The sequence below is a fragment of the Heteronotia binoei genome, chromosome 2, assembly GCF_032191835.1.
Source record: "Heteronotia binoei isolate CCM8104 ecotype False Entrance Well chromosome 2, APGP_CSIRO_Hbin_v1, whole genome shotgun sequence".
Taxonomy (NCBI): domain Eukaryota; kingdom Metazoa; phylum Chordata; class Lepidosauria; order Squamata; family Gekkonidae; genus Heteronotia; species Heteronotia binoei.
The window spans coordinates 192891251-192916023 of record NC_083224.1 but is presented as its reverse complement, the minus strand read 5'-3'; the positions used below and the strand labels follow the sequence as shown (position 1 = coordinate 192916023).

At 51.7% G+C, this 24773-nt stretch overlaps 1 protein-coding gene across 1 annotated transcript in view; it reads left to right on the top strand.

Moving 5' to 3' along the window:
* The first annotated feature begins 364 nt into the window (after window positions 1-364).
* Window positions 365-24773, top strand: part of ANO8 (anoctamin 8) — a 70006-nt gene continuing 45597 nt past the window's right edge. Inside the window, exons 1-2 of the mRNA XM_060233114.1 lie at window positions 365-437; window positions 22550-22684. Of these exons, the coding sequence (XP_060089097.1) occupies window positions 365-437; window positions 22550-22684 (208 nt within the window). The remainder of the gene's footprint in view (window positions 438-22549; window positions 22685-24773) is intronic.

Below are 24773 nucleotides of genomic sequence, written 5' to 3'. Positions count from 1 at the left end.
AGTTTGGCCAGCCTCGGCGGCCCGCAAAGACCCTCCTGGTCCGGCGCCCTCCTTCGCCATGTGGGCTGGCCGATAACGCTGGGGAGGCGGACGGCAACCAGGTTATTGCGGGCGCCTCTCCTTCCCTCCCTCCCTCCTGGGGCTGGGGAGGGGGGGGGAGGAGGCGCTGGAGGAGCGGCGGGGCAGGTCCCGGCCCGGCTCGGCTGCTGCTGCTGCTGGCCCCGATGGCGCTCCGGCTGCCCGTGCGCTTTGGCCGCTGCCCCGCGCGCCCGCCTGCTTTGCGCGCCGGCGGCTGCTGCTAGGCGGAGAGGCGGGCGGGCGGGCTGCCCTTGCAATGCGGTGTGGGGCGTGAAGGCGGCGCACGATGCCCGAGAGCGGGCCGGGGGCGGCGGAGGGCGAGGCGGCGGCTGCAGCAGCGGGGGCGCCCGGCGTCCTGGGTGAGTGCGCCTTGGAGAGCTGGAGGGGCCCACCGGGGCGCGCAGGCAGCCCGGAGCCGGGCCGTCGAGGGGCGCCGTTGCACTGCCCGCCCTGCGGGGGGCGCCTCCCCGGGGGAGGCCAGACAGGGGGGCGGGGGGCTCTCGTCTCGCCTGGGGCTGCGGCGGGCCGGGGTCTCCCCCTGGCTGCGCCCGTCGGGGGCCGCTCCTCGTGGCCGCCCTCCTCCAACAAAGCGGCCGCGGCCGGTTCGCAGTTTTTACGCGCGAGGTGCGCGCCGCCGGGGACGGTGGGAAGGGGCGGCCGGGGGGGGGGAGACCCTCATTGGGTGGTCCCTTCCTCCCGGCGCCCTAGGCAACCCCCTAGGCTGCCTCGTGGGGGGAACCGGCCCTGACTGCGGCCCGCTGCGGATGCCGGGGAAGGCCGTGAAGGCGCCCCGACCCCTCTCCAAGCCCTTGCCGTGGGTGGCTGGGGTCTTCGGGTTGAGGGAGGGGGGGAGGGCTGACGAGGCGGACGGATCCAGGCCCCAGGCCGAGGGAGCAGGTGGAGAACAAGCCCTGCCTCTCTTCTCCCCCGGGGTGGGGGGGGGGGCGAGGCGCAGGGCCAATGCACCCGATAGACTCTGCAGCAATCTCCCCCGCCCCCCATCTTCCCTTTCCCTGAAAGGGAAACATTCGAGAAAATTGAGGGGGGGGGGCGTGATGCAAATTCTACAGGGTTATCAGCCCTGTGCGCCCCCCCCCCCGCTGGCTACAGCTCTGCTCCCCACCCCCCCGTGGTTGCAGTCCCTCTGGACCTCCTCCTGGCTCTGCTGCGCCCCCCCCCCCGAGGCATTGGCGTTGGAGGGTTGTCCCGGGCAGGTGGCAAGCAGGGAACCGGGATGTCTGCCTGCCTGCCTCGGGAAAGCGAAAGGCCCAGCAGCGAGCCCCAAAGGCTCTGCATTCCGCAGGGCAGAGGAGTGCCGGGCTTGAAGGATCTTGGGGGCGGGGGGGGGGGAGCAGCGGTGTAGATGGATGCCTGCAGGTAGTTTTCGCCCAGCTGGGATGCTCCGCAGAGGCGGCTTCGGCCGAAAACCCGGAGATATTCCTGCCTTGTCTGCAGCAAGGTTGACCTTAACTGGGCAGCTCCAAGGTTAGGCGGAGAGAATCCAGGGTGGAATGGGGGGGGGGGGGGGAGGAGGAGAAATTTGGGCAAAACAGCGGCAGGGAACAGGCAGGCCTTCGCCCACATGTTGGGATGCCCTAGCCTGAAACCCCTGCCCGGTGTTGTGAAATCTGGGGATGTTAACAAAAGACAGTCTTCCCAAATGAGATAACGTTGCAGTGGCTGGAGCGTGCCATCTGATCCGTTTTCATCTACGGGCTTCTACGCCTTCCGCCGGCGAAGCGTTTTTTATTTTGTTTTTGTTTTTTTGTGCTTGTTGGAGAAAAGTAAACTTTGCAAGAGCTCAGTTGCTGGGCCAGTCAGGTGCGCTAGAGGCAACCTGCTAGGCTGACGCAGGCACCCGGTCAACAGTGCGTCTGTAGTGCAGGCTTACAAATGCTGCATTCCTGCATCCATTTTCTTGGGAGAAAGTCCCGCTGAATTCAGCAGTGCTTTCTCCTGAGTAAGCCTGCACAGAATTGAAGTGTGTCGTTCATTAACTTAAGCCAGTGATCTAAACTTACCATGGATTTCCAGATCGAATTCTGAAGTGCCTTCGTGCTGCTTTCGTAAAATGCAGGGATCTCGCGTCAGTTGAGCACATTTTGTCGTTTGCATTTCGTTATAAATCAGTACGGCTTGGCTGAACAGCAGGCCGTCTTTCTTGTTTGTTTTGTACACGATGCAGAATTCGCCCTCGGACCCCCGAGAGCTTTCTCTCTCCGCTCAGCCTGTTCCCTGCTGCAACGTGGCTGTGGCCCACTTTTGGGTGCCTAGCCCCCAGGTGAACACCTGTCTTAAGCAAAGCTCACCATAGACGTGCCCTTCTTGGGGCAGGACTTGGCAAAGTCCAGGTAAATGCCCCCCCCTTTAAACAGCCACACTAGCCTTGAAAACAGGAAGTGGGCAGGGTGGGCTCTTCAGTGTTCTGCCAGGAGGGTCACTGGACAGGAGTTGTGGTTGTGTTGTGTGCTTGCCGCTTGGAGGAACAGGTGTATTCCTTTGAGGATAGGGTTGCCCTCAATGTTCCCTCTAGTCTAAGCTGCAGAGTCTTGTGAGCAAAAATTCTACTTCGTGAGCTGCTGGCATGAACGTGGTGAGCGACTGCCTAAATTAGTGTGCTCTGGGGTCATCCTTCCAGTTTGGTGTAGTGGTTAAGTGTGCGGACTCTTATCTGGGAGAACCGGGTTTGATTCCCCACTCCTCCACTTGCACCTGCTAGCATGGCCTTGGGTCAGCCATAGCTCTGGCAGAGGTTGTCCTTGAAAGGGCAGCTGCTGTGAGAGCCCTCAGCCCCACCCGCCTCACAGGGTGTTTGTTGTGGGGGAGGAAGATAGAGGAGATTGTAGGCCACTCTGAGACTCTGTCCTTGAAAGGGCAGCTGCTGTGAGAGCCTTCTCCAGCCCCACCCACCTCACAGGGTGTCTGTTGTGGGGAAGGAAGGGAAAGGAGATTGTGAGCCGCTCTGAGACTCTTCGGAGTGGAGGGCAGGATATAAATCCAATATCTTCTTCTGCTTCTGAGCTGAGACAAAAAGGTGTGAGCTGGAAGCTAAAAATCTGTGATCCCGTGCACTCAGCTTAGAGGGAACACAAGCAATACTCCCCCTACGCTGTGGAGTTTTGTGAGCAAAAATTCTGCTTCATGAGCTACAGGCGTTATAGTTGTGAGCTACGACATAAATTAGTGTGCTCTGGGGTCATCGTTCCTGAGCTAAGACAAAAAGGTGCGAGCTGGAGGCTAAAAATCTGTGAGCTAGCTCACGCTAACTCAGCTTAGAGGGAACACTGGTCAGAAGCAATGTTTCCTCTAAGCTGCAGAGTCTTGGGAGCAAAAATTCTACTTTGTGAGCTACTGGCATTAAAGCTGTGTGCTACTGGCATCAAAGTTATGAGCTCCTGCATAAATTAGTCTGTTCTGGGGCCATCCTTCCTGACCTAAGACAAAAAGGTGTGAGCTGGAGGCTAAAAAACGGTGAGCTAGCTCACGCTCACTCAGCTTAGAGGGAACCCTGGAGAACCTGAGAGAGGGTGTGTGTGTGTGCGTGTATGACACTTTTGTAGACCTGCTAGGACAGGGTGCCTAGCCCCCAGGTGAACACCTGGGCTTCCTCGGAGCCACATGTGGCTCTTTCACACATATTGTGTGACTCTTGAAGCCCCCATTGTCCCATTGGCCAGCTTGGAGAAGACATTTGTTTCTTTCAATCACCTCTCCAAGCCTGTTGGTGACTTGAAGAATGCATTTACACTTAAAGGTGCTTTCTTTCCACCTCTCTATCCCTGTGCTTTCCTTCCTTCCTTCCTTCCTTCCTTCCTTCCTTCCTTCCTTCCTTCCTTCCTTCCTTCCTTCCTTCCTTCCTTCCTTCCTTCCTCCCTTCCTCCCTTCCTCCCTTCCTCCCTTCCTCCCTTCCTTCCCTCCCTCCCTCCTTCATGAGCTACAGGCGTTATAGTTGTGAGCTACGACATAAATTAGTGTGCTCCGGGGTCATCGTTCCTGAGCTAAGACAAAAAGGTGCGAGCTGGAGGCTAAAAATCTGTGAGCTAGCTCACGCTAACTCAGCTTAGAGGGAACACTGGTCCTTCCTTCCTTCCTTCCTTCCTTCCTTCCTTCCTTCCTTCCTTCCTTCCTTCCTTCCTTCCTTCCTTCCTTCCTTCCTTCCTTCCTTCCTTCCTTCCTTCCTTCCTTCCTTCCTTCCTTCCTTCCTTCCCTCCCTCCCTCCCTCCCTCCCTCCCTCCCTCCCTCCTTCCTTCCTTCCTTCCTTCCTTCCTTCCTTCCATCCATCCATCCATTCATCCATCCATCTTGTGCCTCTCAAACATCTGACATTTGTGGCTCTTATGCGAAGCAAGTTTGGCCCCCCCTGTGCGAGGACGACCCCCCTGTCCCCATTGTTGTTCTGCTTTCATGGAGATGGAGGCCGGAGGGTGTCAGGCTGAGGACGAGATGACATGGGACCCCTTTCTCAGGAGAAGAATCACTTTCCCCTTGTACCTGAGGTTGGGAAGAAGAGGTGACTCGCTTATTAGGCGTACCGAGATGAAGTGAGTTGTCTGCCTAGTTCAAAAGTCACTGGTGTCTCAGTAGGTTGAAGGGTGGGGCCGGCGAGGAGTCAGCAGTCGTGGGGCATGTTGGGAAATGTCACAGGAGAAAGCAGGGAGAAGCCAAAAGGCCAGGCGGAACTCCAAGGGGCCTCCTGTTCTGCATGCTGGAGAGGCACGGATTAGGGGGGCCAATGAGTGGAGAAGAAAGGGGTGCCAGGAGAAAAGGTCCCTCTAAGCTGCAGAGTCTTGTGGGCCAAAATTCTGCTTTGTGAGCTACTGGTGTTAAAGTTGTGAGCTGCTGCATCAATTAGAATCATAGAATCCTAGAGTTGGAAGGGACCTCCAGGACCATCTAGTCCAACCCCCTGCACAATGCAGGAAACTCACAAACACCTCCCCCTAAATCCACAGGAACTTCATTGCTGTCAGATGGCCATCCAGCCTCTGTTGAAAAACCTCCAAGGAAGGAATGAGTGTGCTCTGGGGTCATCCTTCCTAAGCTAAGACAAAAATGTGTGAACTGGAGGATAAAAACCCGTGAGCTAGCTAGCTGGGGTGTCTCTTATGAGGGGGGAAGGGAAAGGAGATTGTGGGCTTCTCTGAGCCTCTGTCCTTGAAAGAGAAGCTGCTGTGAGAGCTCTCACAGCCCCGCCCACATCACAGGGTGTCTGTTGTGAGGGAGGAAGGGAAAGGAGATTGTAGGCCGCTCTGCGACTCTGTCCTTGAAGGGGCAGCTTCTGGGATAGCCCTCAGCCCCACCCGCCTCACAGGGTGTCGGTTGTGGGGGAGGAAGATAAAGGAGATTGTAGGCCGCTCTGAGACTCTGTCCTTGAAAGTGCAGCTTCTGGGATAGCCCTCAGCCCCACCCGCCTCACAGGGTGTCTGTTGTGGGGGAGGAAGATAAAGGAGATTGTGAGCTGCTCTGAGACTCTGAGATTCAGAGTGGAGGGTGGGATATAAATTTAGGATAGTGGTTTGGTTTAGTGGCTAAGTGTGCGGACTCTTCTCTGGGGGAACCGCGGTTGATTCCCCACTCTTCCACTTGCACCTGCTTGAATGGCCTTGGGTCAGCCATGGCTCTGGCAGAGGTTGTCCTTGAAAGGGTAGCTGGTGTGAGAGCCCTCTCAGCCCCACCCCCCTCACAGGGTCTGTTGTTGGGGAGGAAGGGAAAGGAGATTGTGAGCCGCTGTGAGACTCTGTCCTTGAAAGGGCAGCTTCTGGGAGAGCTCTCTCAGCCCCACCCACCTCACAGGGTGTCTGTTGTGGGGGAGGAAGAAAAAGGAGATTGTAGGCCGCTCTGAGACTCTGTCCTTGAAAGGGCAGCTTCTGGGATAGCCCTCAGCCCCACCCGCCTCACAGGGTGTCTGTTGTGGGGGAGGAAGATAAAGGAGATTGTGAGCTGCTCTGAGACTCTGAGATTCAGAGTGGAGGGTGGGATATAAATTTAGGATAGTGGTTTGGTTTAGTGGCTAAGTGTGCGGACTCTTCTCTGGGAGAACCGCGGTTGATTCCCCACTCTTCCACTTGCAGCTGCTTGAATGGCCTTGGGTCAGCCATGGCTCTGGCAGAGGTTGTCCTTGAAAGGGTAGCTGGTGTGAGAGCCCTCTCAGCCCCACCCCCCTCACAGGGTCTGTTGTTGGGGAGGAAGGGAAAGGAGATTGTGAGCCGCTGTGAGACTCTGTCCTTGAAAGGGCAGCTTCTGGGAGAGCTCTCTCAGCCCCACCCACCTCACAGGGTGTCTGTTGTGGGGGAGGAAGAAAAAGGAGATTGTAGGCTGCTCTGAGACTCTGTCCTTGAAAGGGCAGCGGCTGTGAGAGCTCTCTCAGCCCCACCTACCTCACAGGGTGTCTGTTGTGGGGGAGGAAGGGAAGGGAGATTGTAGGCCGCTCTGAGACTCTGTCCTTGAAAGGGCAGCGGCTGTGAGAGCTCTCTCAGCCCCACCTACCTCACAGGGTGTCTGTTGTGGGGGAGGAAGGGAAGGGAGATTGTAGGCCGCTCTGAGACTCTGTCCTTGAAAGGGCAGCTTCTGGGAGAGCTCTCTCAGCCCCATCTGCCTCGCAGGGTGTCTGTTGTGAGGGAGCTACTTTCCTCAGGAGCACCCACCTCGTGAATTTCAGTTGGACTATTTCCAAGTTTTGACTTTTATCTTTTCATTTGGAGACCAGGTTTTTTGGCCCCTTGGGGCTTTCTGTTGCTTTAAAGGGCCCTAGCACCGCCGGCCTCTACCATTATTGTATTGTCTATTATGTGTTGTACACAATCCATATAGTATATTTTGGCAAACTGAAAGACGGTGTAATACTTGGTGGCTTTGATCAGTTGACTAATTACGCCAAGTGCCCTTCAAGCAGCAGCTTTCTTCCTTCTATTGGTTGAGGCTCCTCTCCCTCCTGGTCCCCTGAGGAAGGAATGGAAAAGCCAGAGCTTCCTTTGCCCAGTTCCCTGAATCCCATGGGAGAAATACAAAGGGAGCACCTAAAGATGAATGCTAATGTTATAAGCATGTTTTAACTTTTTAAAAATATATATTTGTGTCTGTGTCCTTTATAAAATTTATCTCTCTGCTACCGAATCTTAAATAGGTACACATATGGCCCGGCCCAACAAGGTCGTATTTATGTCAGATCCGGCCCTCATAAATGATTTCGATACTCCTGCTCTCAGCTGAGTTAGCATGAGCTAGCTCACAGATTTTTAGCCTCCGGCTCACACATTTTTGTCTTAGCTCAGGAACGATGGTCTCAGAGCACACTGATCTTTGCAGCAGCTCCCGACTTTAATGCCAGCAGCTCACACCGTTCATGCCAGTAGCTCACAAAGTAGAATTTCTGCTTCTCAAGATTCTGCAGCTTAGAGGGAACATTGGCTGCTTGCAACCAATTTGCTTTCTTTAAAAAAAACAAAAACCCGCTTGACTATTTTAAGCCTTTAAATGGGACACCGATATTGGCCAGGTTCGTTATCAGAGAGCCGCAGGCCTTCGGATGGCTGGTTAGATCCTGCACGTATGAACGCTCCACTGTCAAAAAATGCAACATCCTTGTGCCCAGCTTCCCGTCTCTTCGGGACGGCCTTGCTTGCAGCCAGAGTCCATCCCATGATTCTCATGCCGCCCTGGGGCCCTTCTAGCCTTGTACCAAGGAGTTCTTCGGTACCCACAATGCCAGGCCTGTTTCCTTTGTGGCTGGGCGAAACAGACTCGTTATTCTCCTAGAGTGGGGGCCGGCAACCCTCAGCGGGCAGAGAGAGGAATCCTTTGTCAAGATCTTCGATGCCCATCGGAACTGGTGATTTTAAAATGCCGCTTGTTTTCCTCAGAAAAACAGAAGTAGGGGGTGTAATTTTGGATTGGTTTTCTGAGGGGGTTGAAATCTGAGGGGGTTCTCCCAGATGAGTGTGCGGACTCTTATCCGGGAGAACCGGGTTTGATTTTCGACTCCTCCACTTGCAGCTGCTGGATTGGCCTTGGGTCAGCCAGAGCTTTCGCAGGAGTTGTCCTTGAAAGGGCCGCTTCTGGGAGAGCTCTCTCAGCCCCACCTGCCTCACAGGGTGTCTATTGTGGGGGGGGGAGGGAAAGGAGATTGTGGGCCGCTCTGAGACTCTGTCCTTGAAAGGGCAGCTTCTGGGAGAGCTCTCTCAGCTCCACCCACCTCACAGGGTGTCTGTTGTGGGGGAGGAAGGGAAAGGAGATTGTAGGCCGCTCTGAGACTCTGTCCTTGAAAGGGCAGCTCCTGGGAGAGCTCCCTCAGCCCCACCCACCTCACAGGGTGTCTGTTGTGGGGGAGGAAGGGAAAGGTGATTGTAGGCCGCTCTGAGACTCTGTCCTTAAAAGGGCAGAGTCTCAGAGCAGCTCACAATCTCCTTTATCTTCCTCTCCCACAACAGACACCCTGTGAGGTGGGTGGGGCTGAGAGGGCTCTCACAGCAGCTGTCCTTTCAAGGACAACTCTGCCAGAGCTCTGGCTGACCCAAGGCCATTCCAGCAGGTGCAAGCGGAGGAGTGGGGAATCAAACCTGGTTCTCCCAGATAAGAGTCCGCACACTTAACCACTATGGCTGACCCAAGGCCATTCCAGCAGGTGCAAGTGGAGGAGTGGGGAATCAAACCTGGTTCTCCCAGATAAGAGTCTGCACTCTTAACCACTAAACCAAACTGGCTCTCTGAGTTTGGCACTCCTGCTGAAGATGACGTTTACTTGGCTTTCAGTAGAGGTTTTGATGGGCTCCCTATGATGTACTGATGGGTAAAACCAGAGGACTGTGGTCTGGACTCTCGGATAGTTAGATGGGTAGGGAATGGGTTGGAGGATCGTACTCAAAGCGCAGTTGTCAACGTCCTTACATCAGAATGGAGGTAGCGTCCAACGGGGTGCCACAGGGCTTGGTTCTGGGCCCACGACTTCCTCATATTTTTATCGTTGAACTGGATGAGGGTGCGGAGGGGCTGCTCATTAAATCTGCAGACGACACCAAATTGGGAGAAGCGGCAGACATACCAAATAGAGATGGGATCTGAACATGCTGGGAAAGTGGGCAAATGTGAACAAGATGTAATTTAACAAGTGCCGAGTTCTACCAAGCTGAGTAACAAAAAATGAGGAATTCGCATACAGGACAGAGATACACTTTTGGGTAGCAGTGTGTGTGAACAAGATCTCGGGGTATGGGTGGAGCATAAGTTAAATATGAGCAGCCAGTGTGATAGAGCGACAGAAAAGAGGTGTATCAACGGAGGCGTAACATTCAAATCACAAGATCATGGAATCGTAGAGTTGGAACGGCCCTCCAGGGTCATCTAGTCCAACCCCCTGCACAATGCAGGAAACTCGCAAACACCTCCCCCTAAATTCACAGGATCCTCCTTGCTGTCAGATGGCCATCTAGCCTCTGTTTCAAAACCTTCAAGGAAGGAGAGCCCACCACCTCCCAAGGAGGAAGCCTGTTCCACTGAGGAATCGCTCTAACGGTCAGGAAGTTCTTCCTAATGTTGAGCCGGAAATTTTTTGATTTAATTTCAACCCGTTGGTTCTTGTCCTACCTTCTGAGGCCACAGAAAACAATTCCACACCATCCTCTAGAGGACAGCCCTTTAAGTACTTGAAGATGGCGATCCTATCACCTCCCAGCCGCCTCTTCTCTAGATGTCATAGTTCTGCTGTACACTGCCTTGATCAGACCACACGTGGAGTCTTGTGTGTTGTTCTGGAGGCCTCATTTCAAGAAGGATGCGGACAGAATGGAGCAGGTAAAGAGGAGAGCAACAATGATCAGGGGCCTGGAGACCAGGCCGTAGGAGGGAACGTTGGGAACGTTCAGTCTGGAGAAGAGGAGGTGGACATGTTTGTTCTCTTTAAGTATTAAGAGGAGGGAAGGGAACATGATGGCACTCTTGACGTATATGATGGGCTGTCGCTTAGAGGAGGGCTGGGAGCTGTTCCTGTTGGAAGCAGAGGAGAGAACTCACAATAATGGGCTTAAAGGAAGAGCGGGAAGCTACCAGCAGGATATTAGGAAAAACTTTTTTACAGTAAGAGTTGTTTGAGAGTGGAATCAACTGCCGAGGGAGATGGTGAACTCCCCCTTAGTGGCTGGACAAACACTTATCAGGAAAGCTCTAGGTCAAGGGTGTCAAACATGCAGTCCGGGGGGCTGAATCAGGCCCCTGGAAGGCTCCTATCAGGTCCCTAAGCAACTGACTGTCATCTGCTTCCTTTTCCTCCTCTTGCTTGCTTCGCAAGGTTTGCTCAATTGCACAGGAGCTACAGAGCAAAGCCTTTATTTTCTCCATTGGTTGTGGCTCCTCCCTTGAGGAGGAAGAGGGCAAGGGAGAGCTTGCTTTGCCAGGCTCTCTCAATCGCACAGCAGAGCTACTGAGCCAAACCTCTCTTCCTTCTATTGGCTGGAGCTCTTCTTCCTCTTCCCGGTCCCCTAAGGAAGGAAGGAAAGAGCCAGAGTTTCATTTGCCCAGCTCCCTGGATGGCACAGGAGAGATACAAAGAAAGCACCTTTAAGACCAACGAGTGTTAATGTTTGAAGCATGTTTTAAGTTTTTTTTTTTTGAAAAAAAATCTTTGTGTTTGTGTCCTGTATAAAGTTTATATCTTTGCTACCTAATCATAAATAGTAGAACAAAATAGGAGTCAATTGCATCTTTAAGACCAACTTAGTTTTCTTCAGAATGTCAGCTTTCGTGTGCATGCAAACTTCTTCAGACGAAGAATGAGGTACAGTAAGTAGAGCCACATATAGCTGGTGGGGCTTGGAACGCCAGGTGGTACAAAGTTAAAAACCAATAGGAGAATAGTAAAATTAACAAATTCAGAAAACCTTGGATCTGGGTTGAATTAGCGTGGGAAACCATCAAACAGTAACATGTCAGAATGTGGGAACGCCTGTTAATTATTCTATGGCTAGTCAACCTGGGTCAGAAAGAAGGCATTTCTTTCCCAGAAGTTTTTCCTGTCCAACTAATTTACCTTTTATCATGTAACATAAATACATACGACATTCTAGTTTGCCATTAGGAAAAAAATACATTAAAATATAGTAGAAGATGGATTTAATATAATGTAATGAGATAAACAGCCAATATCCCTAGTTTGAGTATTTATGTTACACGGTAAAAGGTAAATTAGTTTCCCACGCTAATGCAACCCAGATCAAAGTTTTTCTGAATTGGTTAATTTTACTATTCTGCTCTTGGTTTTTAACTTTGTACCACTCGGCATTCCAAACCCCACCAGCTGCATGTGGCTCTGCTCACTGTACCTCATTCCTCGTCTGAAGAAGAAGATGATATTGGATTTATATCCCGCTCTCCACTCCAAAGAGTCTCAGAGCGGCTCACAATCTCCTTTACCTTCCTCCCCCACAACAGACACCCTGTGAGGTGGGTGGGGCTGGAGAGGCCTCTCACAGCAGCTGCCCTTTCAAGGATAGAGTCTCAGAGCGGCCTACAATCTCCTCTCCCTTCCTCCCCCACAACAGACACCCTGTGAGGTGGGTGGGGCTGGAGAGGGCTCTCACAGCAGCTGCCCTTTCAAGGACAGAGTCTCAGAGCAGCCTACAATCTCCTTTCCCTTCCTCCCCCCACAACAGACACCCTGTGAGGTGGGTGGGGCTGGAGAGGGCTCTCACAGCAGCTGCCCTTTCAAGGACAACCTCTGCCAGAGCTATGGCTGACCCAAGGCCATTCCAGCAGGTGCAAGTGGAGGAGTGGGGAATCAAACCCGGTTCTCCCAGATAAGAGTCCGCACACTTAACCACTACACCAAACTGGCTCTCTAAGAAGCGGGCGCACACACGAAAGCTTACGTTCTGAATGAAACTAAGTTGGTCTTAAAGGTGCAATCGTCTCCTGTTTTGTTCTACTACTTCAGACCAACACGGCTGCCTATTTGGATCTGTGATCATAGATAGGTACACGCAAAGTCTCGTGTCAGATCCAGCCCTCATAACAAACGAGTTTGACACCCCTGCTCCAGGTTGATTCTGCATTGAGGAGGAGGTTGGAGTAGATGGCACTTTCTAACTCCGGGGTTCTCGGATTCTAAAGATCAGCTGCGTAGAGCAGGTTGCTCTTTGATTCCCGGCTGGATCTAGCTGTTCACGCCCATTTCCTGCCTGACACCTATTCTGGTCCAGCCAGTTTGCTGGGCTGTCAAGGCAGGAAGGCTTCTGGGCTATCCTATGACTGTTTTGGAAGAGGTGGCTCGTGAATACGGTGGCAGAGAGCCTGCTTGTGGCTCACTGGCAGAGCCTCTGCTTGGCGTGCAGATGATCCCAAGTGACATCTCTGGCTGAAAGGACCAGGCAGCTGTCCTGGGGAGCCGCTGCCAGTCTGAGGAGACGAGACTGACCAGAAGGGATCAAGGATTGGCTTCAGCATGAGCCAGTTTCATAGAATCATAGAGTTGGAAGGGCCTCCAGGGTCATCTAATCCAATCCCCTGAACAATGCAGGAAACTCACGAGTATTTCCCCCTAAGTTCACAGGATCCACATTGCTGTCAGATGGCCATCTAGCCTCTGTTTAAAGGAAGGAGAACCAACAAGTTGAAATTAAATCAAAACAGTTTCCGGCTCAACATTAGGAAGAACTTCCTGACCATTAAAGCGATTCCTCAGTGGAACAGGCTTCCTCCTCGGGAGGTGGTGGGCTCTCCTTCCTTGGAGGTTTTGAAACAGAAGCTAGATGGCCATTTTCAGGAGTGGCACCTCGCTAGATGAAGTACTTTTCTCCCTTTATCACAATACAAGAACTCGTGGGCACTCCATGAAATTGCTGAGCAGTCGGGCTAGAATGAATAAAAGGAAGTCCTTCTTCACCCAAAGGGTGATTAACATGTGGAATTCACTGCTACAGAAGGTGGTGGTGGCTACAAGCACAGACAGCTTCAAGAGGGGATGGGATAAGTTTATGGAGCAGAGGTCCATCAGTGGCTATTAGCCACAGAGTATTGATGGAGCTCTCTGTCTGGGGCAGTGATGGTCTGTCTTCTTGGTGCTTGGGAGGGGCAACAGTGTGAGGACTTCTAGTGTCCTGGCCCCACTGGTGGACCTCCTGATGGCACCTGGTTTCTTTTTCTTTGGCCCCTGTGTCACACAGATTGTTGGACTGGATAGGCCATTGGCCTGATCCAACATGGCTTCTCTTATGTTCTTATGTCTGGGGCAGTGATGCTCTGTATTCTTGGTGCTTGGGTGGAAGAGAAAGTGGGAGGGCTTCTGGTGTCCTGGCCCCACTGGTGGACCTCCTGATGGCACCTGGTTTAGGAACATAAGAGAAGCCATGTTGAATCAGGCCAATGGCCCATCCATTCCAACACTCTGTATTACACAGTGGCCAATACACACACACACACACACACTGTGGCTAATAGCCACTGATGGACCTCTGTTCTTTTAGCCACTGATGGACCTCTGTTTCTTTTTTTTTGACCCCTGTGTCACACAGAGTGTTGGACTGGATGGGCCACTGGCCTGATCCAACATGGCTTCTCTTATGCTCTTCTGTCTGAGTCAGTGATGCTCTGTATTCTTGGTGCTAGGGGGGCACAGTGGGAGTGCTTCTAGTATCCTTCTAGTATCATGGACCTTCTGATGGCACCTGGGTGGCTACTGTGTGACACAGATTGTTGGACTGGATGGGCCATTGGCCAGATCCAACATGGCTTCTCTTATGCTTTCATGTCTGGGGCAGTGATGCTCTGCAGTCTTGGTGCTTGGGGGGGGCTTCTAGAGTCCTGACCCCACTGATGGGGGGGCTTCTAGTGTCCTGACCCCACTGATGGACCTCCTGATGGCTCCTGGGTTTTTTGGCCACTGTGTTTTGGATTGGATGGGCCACTGGCTTAATCCAACATGGCTTATCTAATGTTCTTGGTGGGGCCTCAGAGCCCTTTCTGGGGTTGGGGAAGCAGACCTAATTGTGGTGTGAACGTCAGAGCTTAGTTTTGTGCTAAAGGTGGGAGGAGGGAGAATGGACTGGACTGCAGATCCAGAGGGACGGCTAAACCCACAGGGAGCCCGTCACAGGTCCTCTCCTGGAGGAGGTTACCATAGAGACAGCTGGCTTTTGAAAATCCCCCTCTTCCTCCGTCTTCTCAGTGGCTGCAAGAGGAGTGGTAGGTCTCTTCCGGATGGAGAGGGTGACTTTGCAGGCCTTTTTGGGGGTGGGGGGAGCACCCAGGTATGGGACTGTCTGAGACTGCAGACAGGGGAAGAGCCAGCAGCTGTGAGAGCCGGGTGGGGAGAGGCAATATTGGGAATTGCGGGCAGGCGGAGCTGGAGTGAGGGAGCCGGCATGCTGCTGAGGCCCCGCGGCTGGGGAGGGCCTGCGTCCGTATTGCAACAGCAGCAGCTGGTGGGATTGGTGTCTGTGGTGGGACTGGGCCTGCCTGCCCGCCCCTCCTTCCTCAGCATGCAGGGTCCCTTCCCTTCTCTAGCAGCCATCGGATTCACCCTGTCAAAACGTGGGTGGGTGGATGTTGGCAGGGAATAGCTGGCAACTGCAGGCGTGGGTGGGGCAGGAAGAGACCTGGTGAAATGGCATCGGACCGTGTTCTGACATCGCCTGCAACTGCACAACTCGAGTTGCAAGGGACCTCCAGGGTCATCTAGTCCAACCCCCTACACCAGGAGAGGCCAAGGGTAGCTCTCCAGGTGTTTTTTTTGCCTACAACTCCCATCAGCCCCAGCCATTGGCCTTGCTGACTGGAGCTGATGGGAGTCGTAGGCAAAAAAACATCTGGAGAGCTACCGTTGGCCACCCCTGCCCTACACAATGCAGGAAGCACGCCAGGGCTTTTTATGGAGCAGAAACATGGTTCCGGCTGGCTTGGTGTCAGAGGGTGTGGCCTAAGATGCAAATGAGTCCCTGCTAGGCCTTTTATGCAGAAAAGCCCTATCTGCAACAATGGTGACATCAGGGGTGTGTGGCTAATATGCAAATGAGTTCCTGCTGGGCCTCATTCCGCAGAAAAGCCCCACGCACAACAATGGTGACATCAGGGGGTGTGGCCTAATATGCAAATGAGTTCTTGCTGGGTCTTTTCTACCAAAAAAGCGCCCTGAAGCACACAAATATCATCATTGCATCATTCGGCGTTTTAGAATTTTATTGAAACTCTATGATAAAAATTATAGGGATTGGGAAATTCCCAGAGCGTGACATGACAGCAAGACCATCCTCCATTCCCCCCCCCCGCCATACTATTGAGCGCTACAAGAAACAGAAAACATAACTGTGATATGTACAGGCTACCGTACTTATGAATTTCACAAAAATAGTAAGAAACAATTTTCAATTTCCACAGAGCTCATTGTTGTTTAGTCACGCAGCATCCAATTAACTAGCTACAATAATAGAAGCGTTTTGTGTTGCCACGTCGTCAGTACTGTTAATGTCTTCTTGTTGAGCTGTATGTAGTGAGGGAATAAGCCAGTATCTTTAAAAAAAAAAAACATTTGCAAAGCCTTCCATCTCATTGCTGGCCAAAACATTCTCCATGAAGGAACCACTCATTGTTGCAATATACTTTTCTACATGGAGCAAGCCAATCATTTCACTTTTATCGGGTTCAAAGCCTTCAGTTCTAAAGTTGGCATAATGCTCTCCCAAATGCAAGCAACGCAGCGATGAGACCGCATGGACGAAAATATTTGTGAATTTCTTATAAGCCATTCTTCATTTTAAGCAGGAGCAGAGACTTTTCTTCTTCTTGATGGCCAAAAGCACAGCAATGAGCTCTGTGGAAATGGAAAATTGTTTCTTACTGTCTGTTTTTTGTGAAATTCATAAGTAAAAGTACGGCAGCCTGTACATACCACAAGTGGGCGGCCGTGTTGGTCTGAAGTAGTCGAACAAAGCAGGAGTCAAGTTTCACCTTTAAGATCAACCAAGTTTTATTGAGAACCAGTGTTCCCTCTAAGCTGCGGAGTCTTGTGAGCAAAAATTCTACTTGGTGAGCTACTGGCATTAAAGTGCTGAGCTGCTGTGTAAATTATGGTGCTCTGGGGCCATTTTTCCTGAGCGAAGACAAAAATGTGTGAGCTGGAGGCTAAAAATCTGTGAGGTGGCTCACACGAACGCAGCTGAGAGGGGACACTGTTTAGAACGTAAGCTTTCGTGTGCTCTCTAAGCACACTTCATCAGACGAGGGGATCAGGTATTGTGGGCTGAAATACAAGCGGTTTGTTGGTTAAGTATGCAGACTGGTCACATGGTAAACCAGTGCGGCTTGGCCAGTTGGTCCGGATAGCCATAAAAGATGATAAAAGTCCTCTGCCAATTGGTGTTTCTGTAAATCCAGGTGAATCACAAAAGGACGTGTATTTCCTAGTTGTAGTCCACCTGATACAGATCACAGTTACGTTTTCTGGATCCAAGTGGGCAGCCGTGTTGGTCTGAAGTAGTAGAGCAAAGTAGGAGTCGATTGCACCTGTTTCTTGTAGTGCATTTCAACTGTGATCCCACAATTGCTTTTTTTGCTATACTATTGGGGAGGGACGGTGGCTCAGTGGTAGAGCATCTGCTTGGGAAGAAGAAGATGAAGATGTTGGATTTATATCCCGCCCTCCACTCCGAAGAGTCTCAGAGCGACTCACAATCTCCTTTACCTTCCTCCCCCACAACAGACACCCTGTGAGGTGGGTGGGGCTGGAGAGGGCTCTCACAGCAGCTGCCCTTTCAAGGACAACCTCTGCCAGAGCTACGGCTGACCCAAGGCCATTCCAGCAGGTGCAAGTGGAGGAGTGGGGAATCAAACCCGGTTCTCCCAGATAAGAGTCCTCACACTTAACCACTACACCAAACTGGCTCTCCCGCAGAAGGCCCCAGGTTCAATCCCTGGCATCTCCAAAAAAGGGTCCAGGCAAGTAGGTGTGAAAAACCTCCGCTTGAGACCCTGGAGAGCCGCTGCCAGTCTGAGAAGACGAGACTGACTTTGATGGACCGAGGGTCTGATTCAGTAGAAGGCAGCTTCATAGGTTCATGTTCATATTGAGCACTGGCAGGAGGGAAGAGGTGCTGATAGGGGAATCCCTTGCTCTTAGCAAACATCTGGCAGCCCTGGGGGTACAGCTGTTCTGTATACGCAGAGACCACTGAGTCGTTTCGTATTCCAGCCAAGAAATTTGTTTCCTGCCGGCTCATTGTTTTCCAGCATGCTGGGGAGGTGGGGGAGTTTATGGGCAAGAGGGTCACTCTCTCAGCAGAGTCTCAATCATTCCTCCAGGATGGACCTGATATCGGTGCAAGAGGCAGTAACCTTAGCCTGCTGCAAGACACCAGGCGGCAGGTTCAGCCAGTGAGGCAGCATTGGGAAGCGCTTCCGGTGGAACTCCCTGCCACCAGATGTAGCTGTGGCTGCCCCTGTAGCCAGCAGTGCCTTGTTTTGTATTGGCCAAACTAGTGGAGGTCCGTTGATGTGTGATGCGGTGGCTAAAAAGGCAAATGCAATTTGGGGCTGTATCCACAGAAGTCTAGTGTCCAGATCATGTGATGTGATGGTATCGCTTGACTCTGCTCTGCTAAGACCTCACCTGGAGTCTTGTGTTCAGTTTGGGGCACCGCATTTTAAGAAGGATGTAGACAAGCTGGAAGGGGTCCAGAGGACGGCGACGAAGATGGTGAGGGGTCTGGAGACCGAGTCCTATGAGGAAAGGTTGAAGGAGCTGGGGATGGTTAGCCTGGAGAGGAGGCGGCTGAGAGGTGATCTGATCACCATCTTCAAGTAATTGAAGGGCTGTCATATAGAGGATGGTGTGGAATTGTTTTCTGTGGCCCCAGAAGGTAGGACCAGAACCAGTGGGTTGAAATTAAATCAAAAGAGTTTCCGGCTTAACATGAGGAAGAACTTGCTGACTGTTAGAGCGGTTCCTCAGTGGAACAGGCTTCCTCCTTGGGAGGTGGTGGGCTCTCCTTCCTTGGAGGTTTTGAAACAGGGGCTAGATGGCCATCTGACAGCAATGAAAATCCTGTAATTTAGGGGAAGGTCTTTGTGAGTTTCCTGCATTGTGCAGGGGGTTGGAATAGATGACCCTGGAGGACCCTTCCAACTCTAGGATTCTATGGTTCTATGAATGTCTTGGCAGTAAAAAGGGCTCCTCGGAGAGCAGCTTTCCAGTCCTGTTCTGACACCTGCTGTCACTTACACGGCTAATTTTTGCTGCCACATATAGGCTGCTGTCCTTATCTGGCAACATGTAATCCAGACATTCTCATTCTGCCTCTAAGGAGACTCTTTCCGTATCAGTTCCCAATTTTCCAATTCATTACAGTCAATTGACCAGCAATAACAGCATACAAAATCTCATAGTCACAGAATGTAATTTCTGACTACATAAAAGCATTCTCATATTCCACCAATGTTAAACCTTAAAAATGGCATAAGAACATAAGAGAAGCCATGTTGTATCAGGCCAATGGCCCACCCAGTCCAACACTCTGTGTCACATAAGGACATAAGAGAAGCCCTGTTGGATCAGGCCAATGGCCCCTCCAGTCCAAAACTCTGTGTCACATAAGGACATAAGAGAAGCCATGTTGGATCAGGCCAGTGGCCCATCCAATCCAACACTCTGTGTCACATAAGGACATAAGAGAAGCCATGTTGGATCAGGCCAATGGCCCACCCAGTCCAACACTCTTGTGTCACATAAGGACATAAGAGAAGTCCTGTTGGATCAGGCCAATGGCCCATCCAGTCCAACATTCTGTGTCACACATTGGCCAAAAAACCCAAGTGCTATCAGGAGGTCCATCAGTGGGGCCAGGACACTAGAAGCACTCCCAATGTGCCCCCACAAGCACCAAGAATGCAGAGCATCCCTGCCCCAGACATAAGAACATAGGAGAAGCCATGTTGGATCAGGCCAATGGCCCATTCAGTCCAACACTTGTGTCAAACATTGGCCAAAAAACCCAGGCACCATCAGGAGGTCTATCAGTGGGGCCAGGACACTAGAGGTCCTCCCACTGTTCCCCCCCAAGCACCAAGAATACAGAGCATCACTTGCCCCAGACATAAGAACATAAGAGGGAGCCATGTTGGATCAGGCCAATGGCCCATCCAATGCAACACTCTGTGTCACACAGTGACCAAAAACCCAGGTGCTGTCAGGAGGTCCATCAGTGGTGCCAGGACACTAGAAGCCCTTCCACTGTGCCCCCCCCCAATAACCAAGAATACAGAGCATCACTGCCTCAGACATAAGAACATAGGAGAAGCCATACTGGATCAGGCCAGTGGCCCATCCAGTCCGACACTCTGTGTCACATAGTGGCCACACACACAAAAAAAACACCCAAGTGCCATCAGGAGGTCCACAAGTGGGGCTAGAAGCCCTTCCACTGTGCCCCCCTAAGCACCAAGAATGCAGAGCATCACTTGCCCCAGACAGAGAGTTCCAACAGTACGCTGTGGCTAATAGCCACTGTTGGACCTCTGCTCCATATTTTTATCCAATCCCCTCTTGAAGCTGGCTATGCTTGTAGCCGCCGCCACCTCCTGTGGAAGTGAATTCCACATGTTAATCACCCTTTGGGTGAAGAATTACTTTCTTCTATCCGTTTTAACCCGACTGCTCAATAATTTCATTGAATGTCCACGAGTTCTTGAATTGTGAGAAAGGGAGAAAAGTACTTCTTTCTCTACTTTCTCCATCCCATGCATAATCTTTTAAACCTCTATCACATCACCCTGCAGTCGACGGTTCTCCAAGCTAAAGAGCCCCAAGCGTTTTAACCTTTCTTCATAGGGAAAGTGTTCCAACCCTTTAATCATTCTAGTTGCCCTTTGCTTTACTTTTTCCACTGCTATGATATCTTTTTTGAGGTGTGGTGACCAGAATTGTACACAGTACTCCAAATGAGACCGTGCCATCGATTTATACAGGGGCATTATGATACTGGCTGATTTGTGTTCTGTTCCCTTCCAAATAATTCCCAGCATGGCGTTGGCCTTTTTTATTGCAATCGCACACTGTCTCGACATTTTCAGTGAGTTATTACTAACCATCTCTACTTTGTTAAAAGCTTCCTCTTATTTATGGCTAAGGAACAATATTTGCCACTGCCTGAGTTACAGACTTCTTCGTGTCTTCCAATAAGTATTTCAGGAGCACGACATCTGCAAATTTCAGATAATTATTAGGGTTGCCAAGTCCAATTTAAGAAATATCTGGGGACTTTGGGGGTGGAGCCAGGAGACATTAGGGGTGGAGCCAAGATCAAGGCTGTGACAAGCATAATTGAACTCCAAAGGGAGTTCTGGCCCTCACATTTAAAGGGACGGCACACCTTTTCAATTCCTTCCTTCCATAGGAAATAATGAAGGATAGGGGCACCTTCTTTTGGGGCTCATAGAATTGGACCCCCTGGTCCAATCGTTTTGAAAGTTGGGGGGTATTTTGGGGAGAGGCACTAGATGCTATACTGAAAATTTGGTGCCTCTACCTCAAAAGATAGCCCCCCCCAGAGCCCCAGATACCCGCGGATCAATTTTCCATGATTTTCTATGGGAATAAATCTCCATAGGGAATAACAGAGTTCCCAGCAGACATTTCCCTCCCCTCCCCCCGCTTTCTGACGACCCTGAAGCGGGGGGAGGGCCTCCAAACTGGGGGATCCCCTGCCTCCACCTGGGGATTGGCAACCCTAATAATTATCCAGAAGTTTAAATTTAGAGGGTAATGGAAATATTAACTGATGTGTCTCTCTGGAATAGACCTCACAATGTAAAAGAATGCGAGTGACAGTTTCAACTTCGTTTTCTGAGCATAGACAGCACCTTTGGTGGACAGGCCAGCGAGGAAACCTTCCTTGCAATCCATATCAAGAGTCCCTCTTCTCCTCCCAGTCGCCATGGATGTAAGGGGAAGCCTTGAAAATCTCACTCCTTAGCACTGTTCTTACCCAGGCAGCCCTCTCCCTTCCTTTTCCTTGTTATCTTGATCAGCGTAAGCATGACTGAGTGCAGAGACTGGCATATAATAGCAATGAAAATGTGCATTTGGTTGTATAAGCAGTCGCTGGCTACAAAGAGAAAACGCATACAGTCAGCAACAGAGAAGAACGCACTTGCTTGGGTTCTTTAGTAGATTTGCCAGGGGCTGTTAATCATGGTAGTTTACCGAAACCTCCAGAGACAGGGGAAGGCTACCTCGGCCTGCCAGTTTCTGGCTTGTCACTGACGGAAGTTGTATGAGGGTCTGATCCAGCACAGCAAAAGGTTGCTGAGTGAGACTTAAAGCGTAACCCAGGCAAATTAGCCAAACTCTGTGTGTGCGTTTTTGTGTGTGGGCAGGCCTCAGATTTAGCAGGAGCTCACAGGAGCAGAGCTCCTGAACCTTTTGGAGGTTCCTCCCCCTTCCACCCCTCCCTCTTCCTCCCCACCTACCTACCTTGTCCATTGAATAGTAGGTACAGCTGCATAACAATCCCTGGATTAGGGGAGCGGGCAGCCAGCCAGCCACCAGGGGCTTTGCCACACCTCCAGCAGCTCTCTTCAACCCTTGGAGAAGCCCACAGCACCCTTTCTTATGTGATTTTGGGTGGTGGGTGTTTTGCTGCCTTTTTGACTGGGAGGGGCAACCCAAGAGAACCCCAGGCGAGTGAGGCCTGCTTGCGCTGGCTGGATCTCTAGCCAGCCCAATCACGCCTCACTCGCCTGGGGCTCTCCTTTCTTGCATCGGGTTGCTTTTGACTGGGGGGGCAGCATATGCTAATGAGTTATGCTAATGAGCTCCGCCAGCTGTTCTACAAAAGGACCCGTGTGTGTGTGTGTGTGTGTGTGTGTGTGTGTGAGAGAGAGAGAGAGAGTGAGAGTGCGTGTGTGCACATGGGTCAGAGTACTCATTTGTGTAGGAGACCTTGTAAGAAAACCACCCCATGAGCACATCTCCAGGTGTCCTTCTGGGATAAAAAGGTAAAGGTAGTCCCCTGTGCAAGCACCAGCCGTTTCCAACTCTGGGGTGTCGTTGCTCTCACAACGTTTTCACGGCAGACTTTTTACAGGGCGGTTTGCCATTGCCTTCCCCAGTCATCTACACTCCCCCCCCCCCCCCAGCAAGCTGGGTACTCCTTCCACCGACTTCGGAAGGCTGGAAGGCTGAGTCAACCTCGAGCGGGCTACCTGAAAACCCAGCTTCCGCCGGGGATCGAACTCAGGTCGTGAGCAGAGCTTCGGACTGCAGTACTGCAGCTTGACCGCTCTGCGCCACGGGGCTCTTAACGCCTTCTGGCATAAGATTGCCCGATTTTTTGTTTCCGTGTACGGGCCCTGCTCCCAGCAACCTGCGGCTGGAGAAGAAAATGGGGCAGGTGGTTCTTTCGCAGGCGGGAAAGATGCTGTGACTCCCAGGGTCCGGCAGGGGAAGGTGCCCCCCCCCTTTCGCTCTCTGCAACTCTTGTCTGGCTTTGACTTTCAGCTGTGCTCTTTGCCCTCCCCACAGACAAGCTGTTCGGCAGGCGGCTGTTGCAGGCCGGGCGTTACGTCATGTCGCACAAGTCCTGGATGAAGACGGTGCCCACGGAGAACTGTGACGTGCTCATGACTCTGCCAGGTAGGTGTGGCTGGAGCACGGACACGCTGGAGGATTCCTGGGGGTTTGGGAGAGGAGGGGGCTTGCCAAGGGTGGGATGACCTGCACCCCCAAAACCAGCTGTCTCCTCCAGGGGAAACTCATCTCTGTAGTCCGGAGTTCAGTTGAAATTCTGGGAAATCTCCAGGCCTTGCCTGGAGGTTGGTAAGCAATGGAAAACTGTGTGGCACAATAATGCTATGTCTGCTGTTAGGCTCCGCCTGCAATTCCAGCTACAAAGTGTTTGCGCTGTGGCTGCTTGAATGAATATAGACTGGAGTTTCCATAGCCAACAGATATTCATGATTGCAATCGGTGGAACCTAAAAACTGAAGAAGGCATCTTCACCGAAACCGGTCCTGAGCTTCTTGATTTGGCTGCAGCGTCCATTCCTATGCCGGTTTGGTGTAGTGGTTAAGTGCGTGGACTCTTACCTGGGAGAAACGGGTTTGATTCCCCACTCCGCCACTTGCAGCTGCTGGAATGGCCTTGGGTCAGCCATAGCTCTAGCAGAGTTGTCCTTGAAAGGGCAGCAGCTGTAAGAGCTCTCTCAGCCCCGCCTACCTCACAGGGTGTCTGTTGTGGGGGAGAAAGGGAAAGGAGATTGTAGGCCGCTCTGAGCCTCTGTCCTTGAAAGGGCAGCTTCTGGGAGAGCTCTCTCAGCCCCACCTACCTCACAGGGTGTCTGTTGTGGGGGAGGAAGGGAAAGGAGATTGTAGGCCGCTCTGAGACTCTGTCCTTGAAAGGGCAGCTTCTGGGAGAGCTCTCTCAGCCCCACCTACCTCACAGGGTGTCTGTTGTGGGGGAGGAAGGGAAAGGAGATTGTAGGCCGCTCTGAGCCTCTGTCCTTGAAAGGGCAGCTTCTGGGAGAGCTCTCTCAGCTCCACCCACCTCACAGGTTGCCTCGTGAGGGGAGAAGATATAGGAGATTGTAAGCCGCTCTGAGTCTCTGATACAGAGAGAAGGGCTGGGTATAAATCTGCAGTCGTCGTCTTTGTTATTCTTCAGTGATCCACTTCAGCACAATTTTGGATTAGTACTTGGACTGTACACGGATATTGTTTATGGACGTTATTTGTTTAATCTTACAGACAGTGCCTGTTTGTCAGCTACATTTATTTTCTTCGTTACGATATACAAGAGGTTGGATGCAGAAATCGTCCTAATTGTCCCTTACTGACATCGTATTGTTTTCCATTGCTTACCAACGATTCCAAACTGTGGATTCTTACTTGGTTTTGCTCACCTGGAGGTTGGCAACCACATCGGAGAGGTGTCTGTTCTCCTGGGTTGGAATCTGCCGAATTAGCTGTGCCCTTGACAGAGGCGGAAATGGGCTGCCCCTATCGGTTCATCTCTTGGGCAGGCCGGGCGAGGCCTTCCTTCGCTGGTTGGATGTTAGCTGTTGACACTGTTGTAGCAGCTCAGGCAGGAAGAACGTGGTGGGATGCCCACTGATGAATGCTGTCTTTGTAAATTGATTGCATTAGCGCATTGGTCAATTTTAATTACGTTCTTTGAACCGATAGGTGTACATTTGCGCATGGATGAAAACAAGAGTTCTGATATGTTGTGTAGGATACAAAGCTGCAGGAACCATCTTTGGAGAGACATCCCCTTCTGCATGGCTTTTTTTGTAGCAGGAAGTCCTTTGCATCTTAGGCCACACACCCCTGATGTAGCCAATCCTCCTGGAGCTTACAGTAGGCCCTGGACTGAGAGAGCTCTCCCAGAAGCTGCCCTTTCAAGGACAGAGTCTCAGAGCGGGCCTGTAAGCTCTTGGAGGATTGGCTACATCGGGGTGTGTGTGGCCTAATAGGCAAAGGAGTTCCTGGAAGAGACCGGGCGGGAGGAGGTTGCCTCTTCTAAGAGTGTGCCACGCACGGTTTGTAAGAGCATTTATACCGAAAACGGTTAACAGGTTTGCTTTCTAATATCTCCTTCCGATTACCTTTTGAAAGAATCGGAATGGTTTTTGAAAAAACTGATGAATCCAGCTAATGAATTGACTAAGGCTGCAAGCCCAAGAAGACCTTCCTGGGAATAAGCCTCAGTCATGAAAACGAAGCTT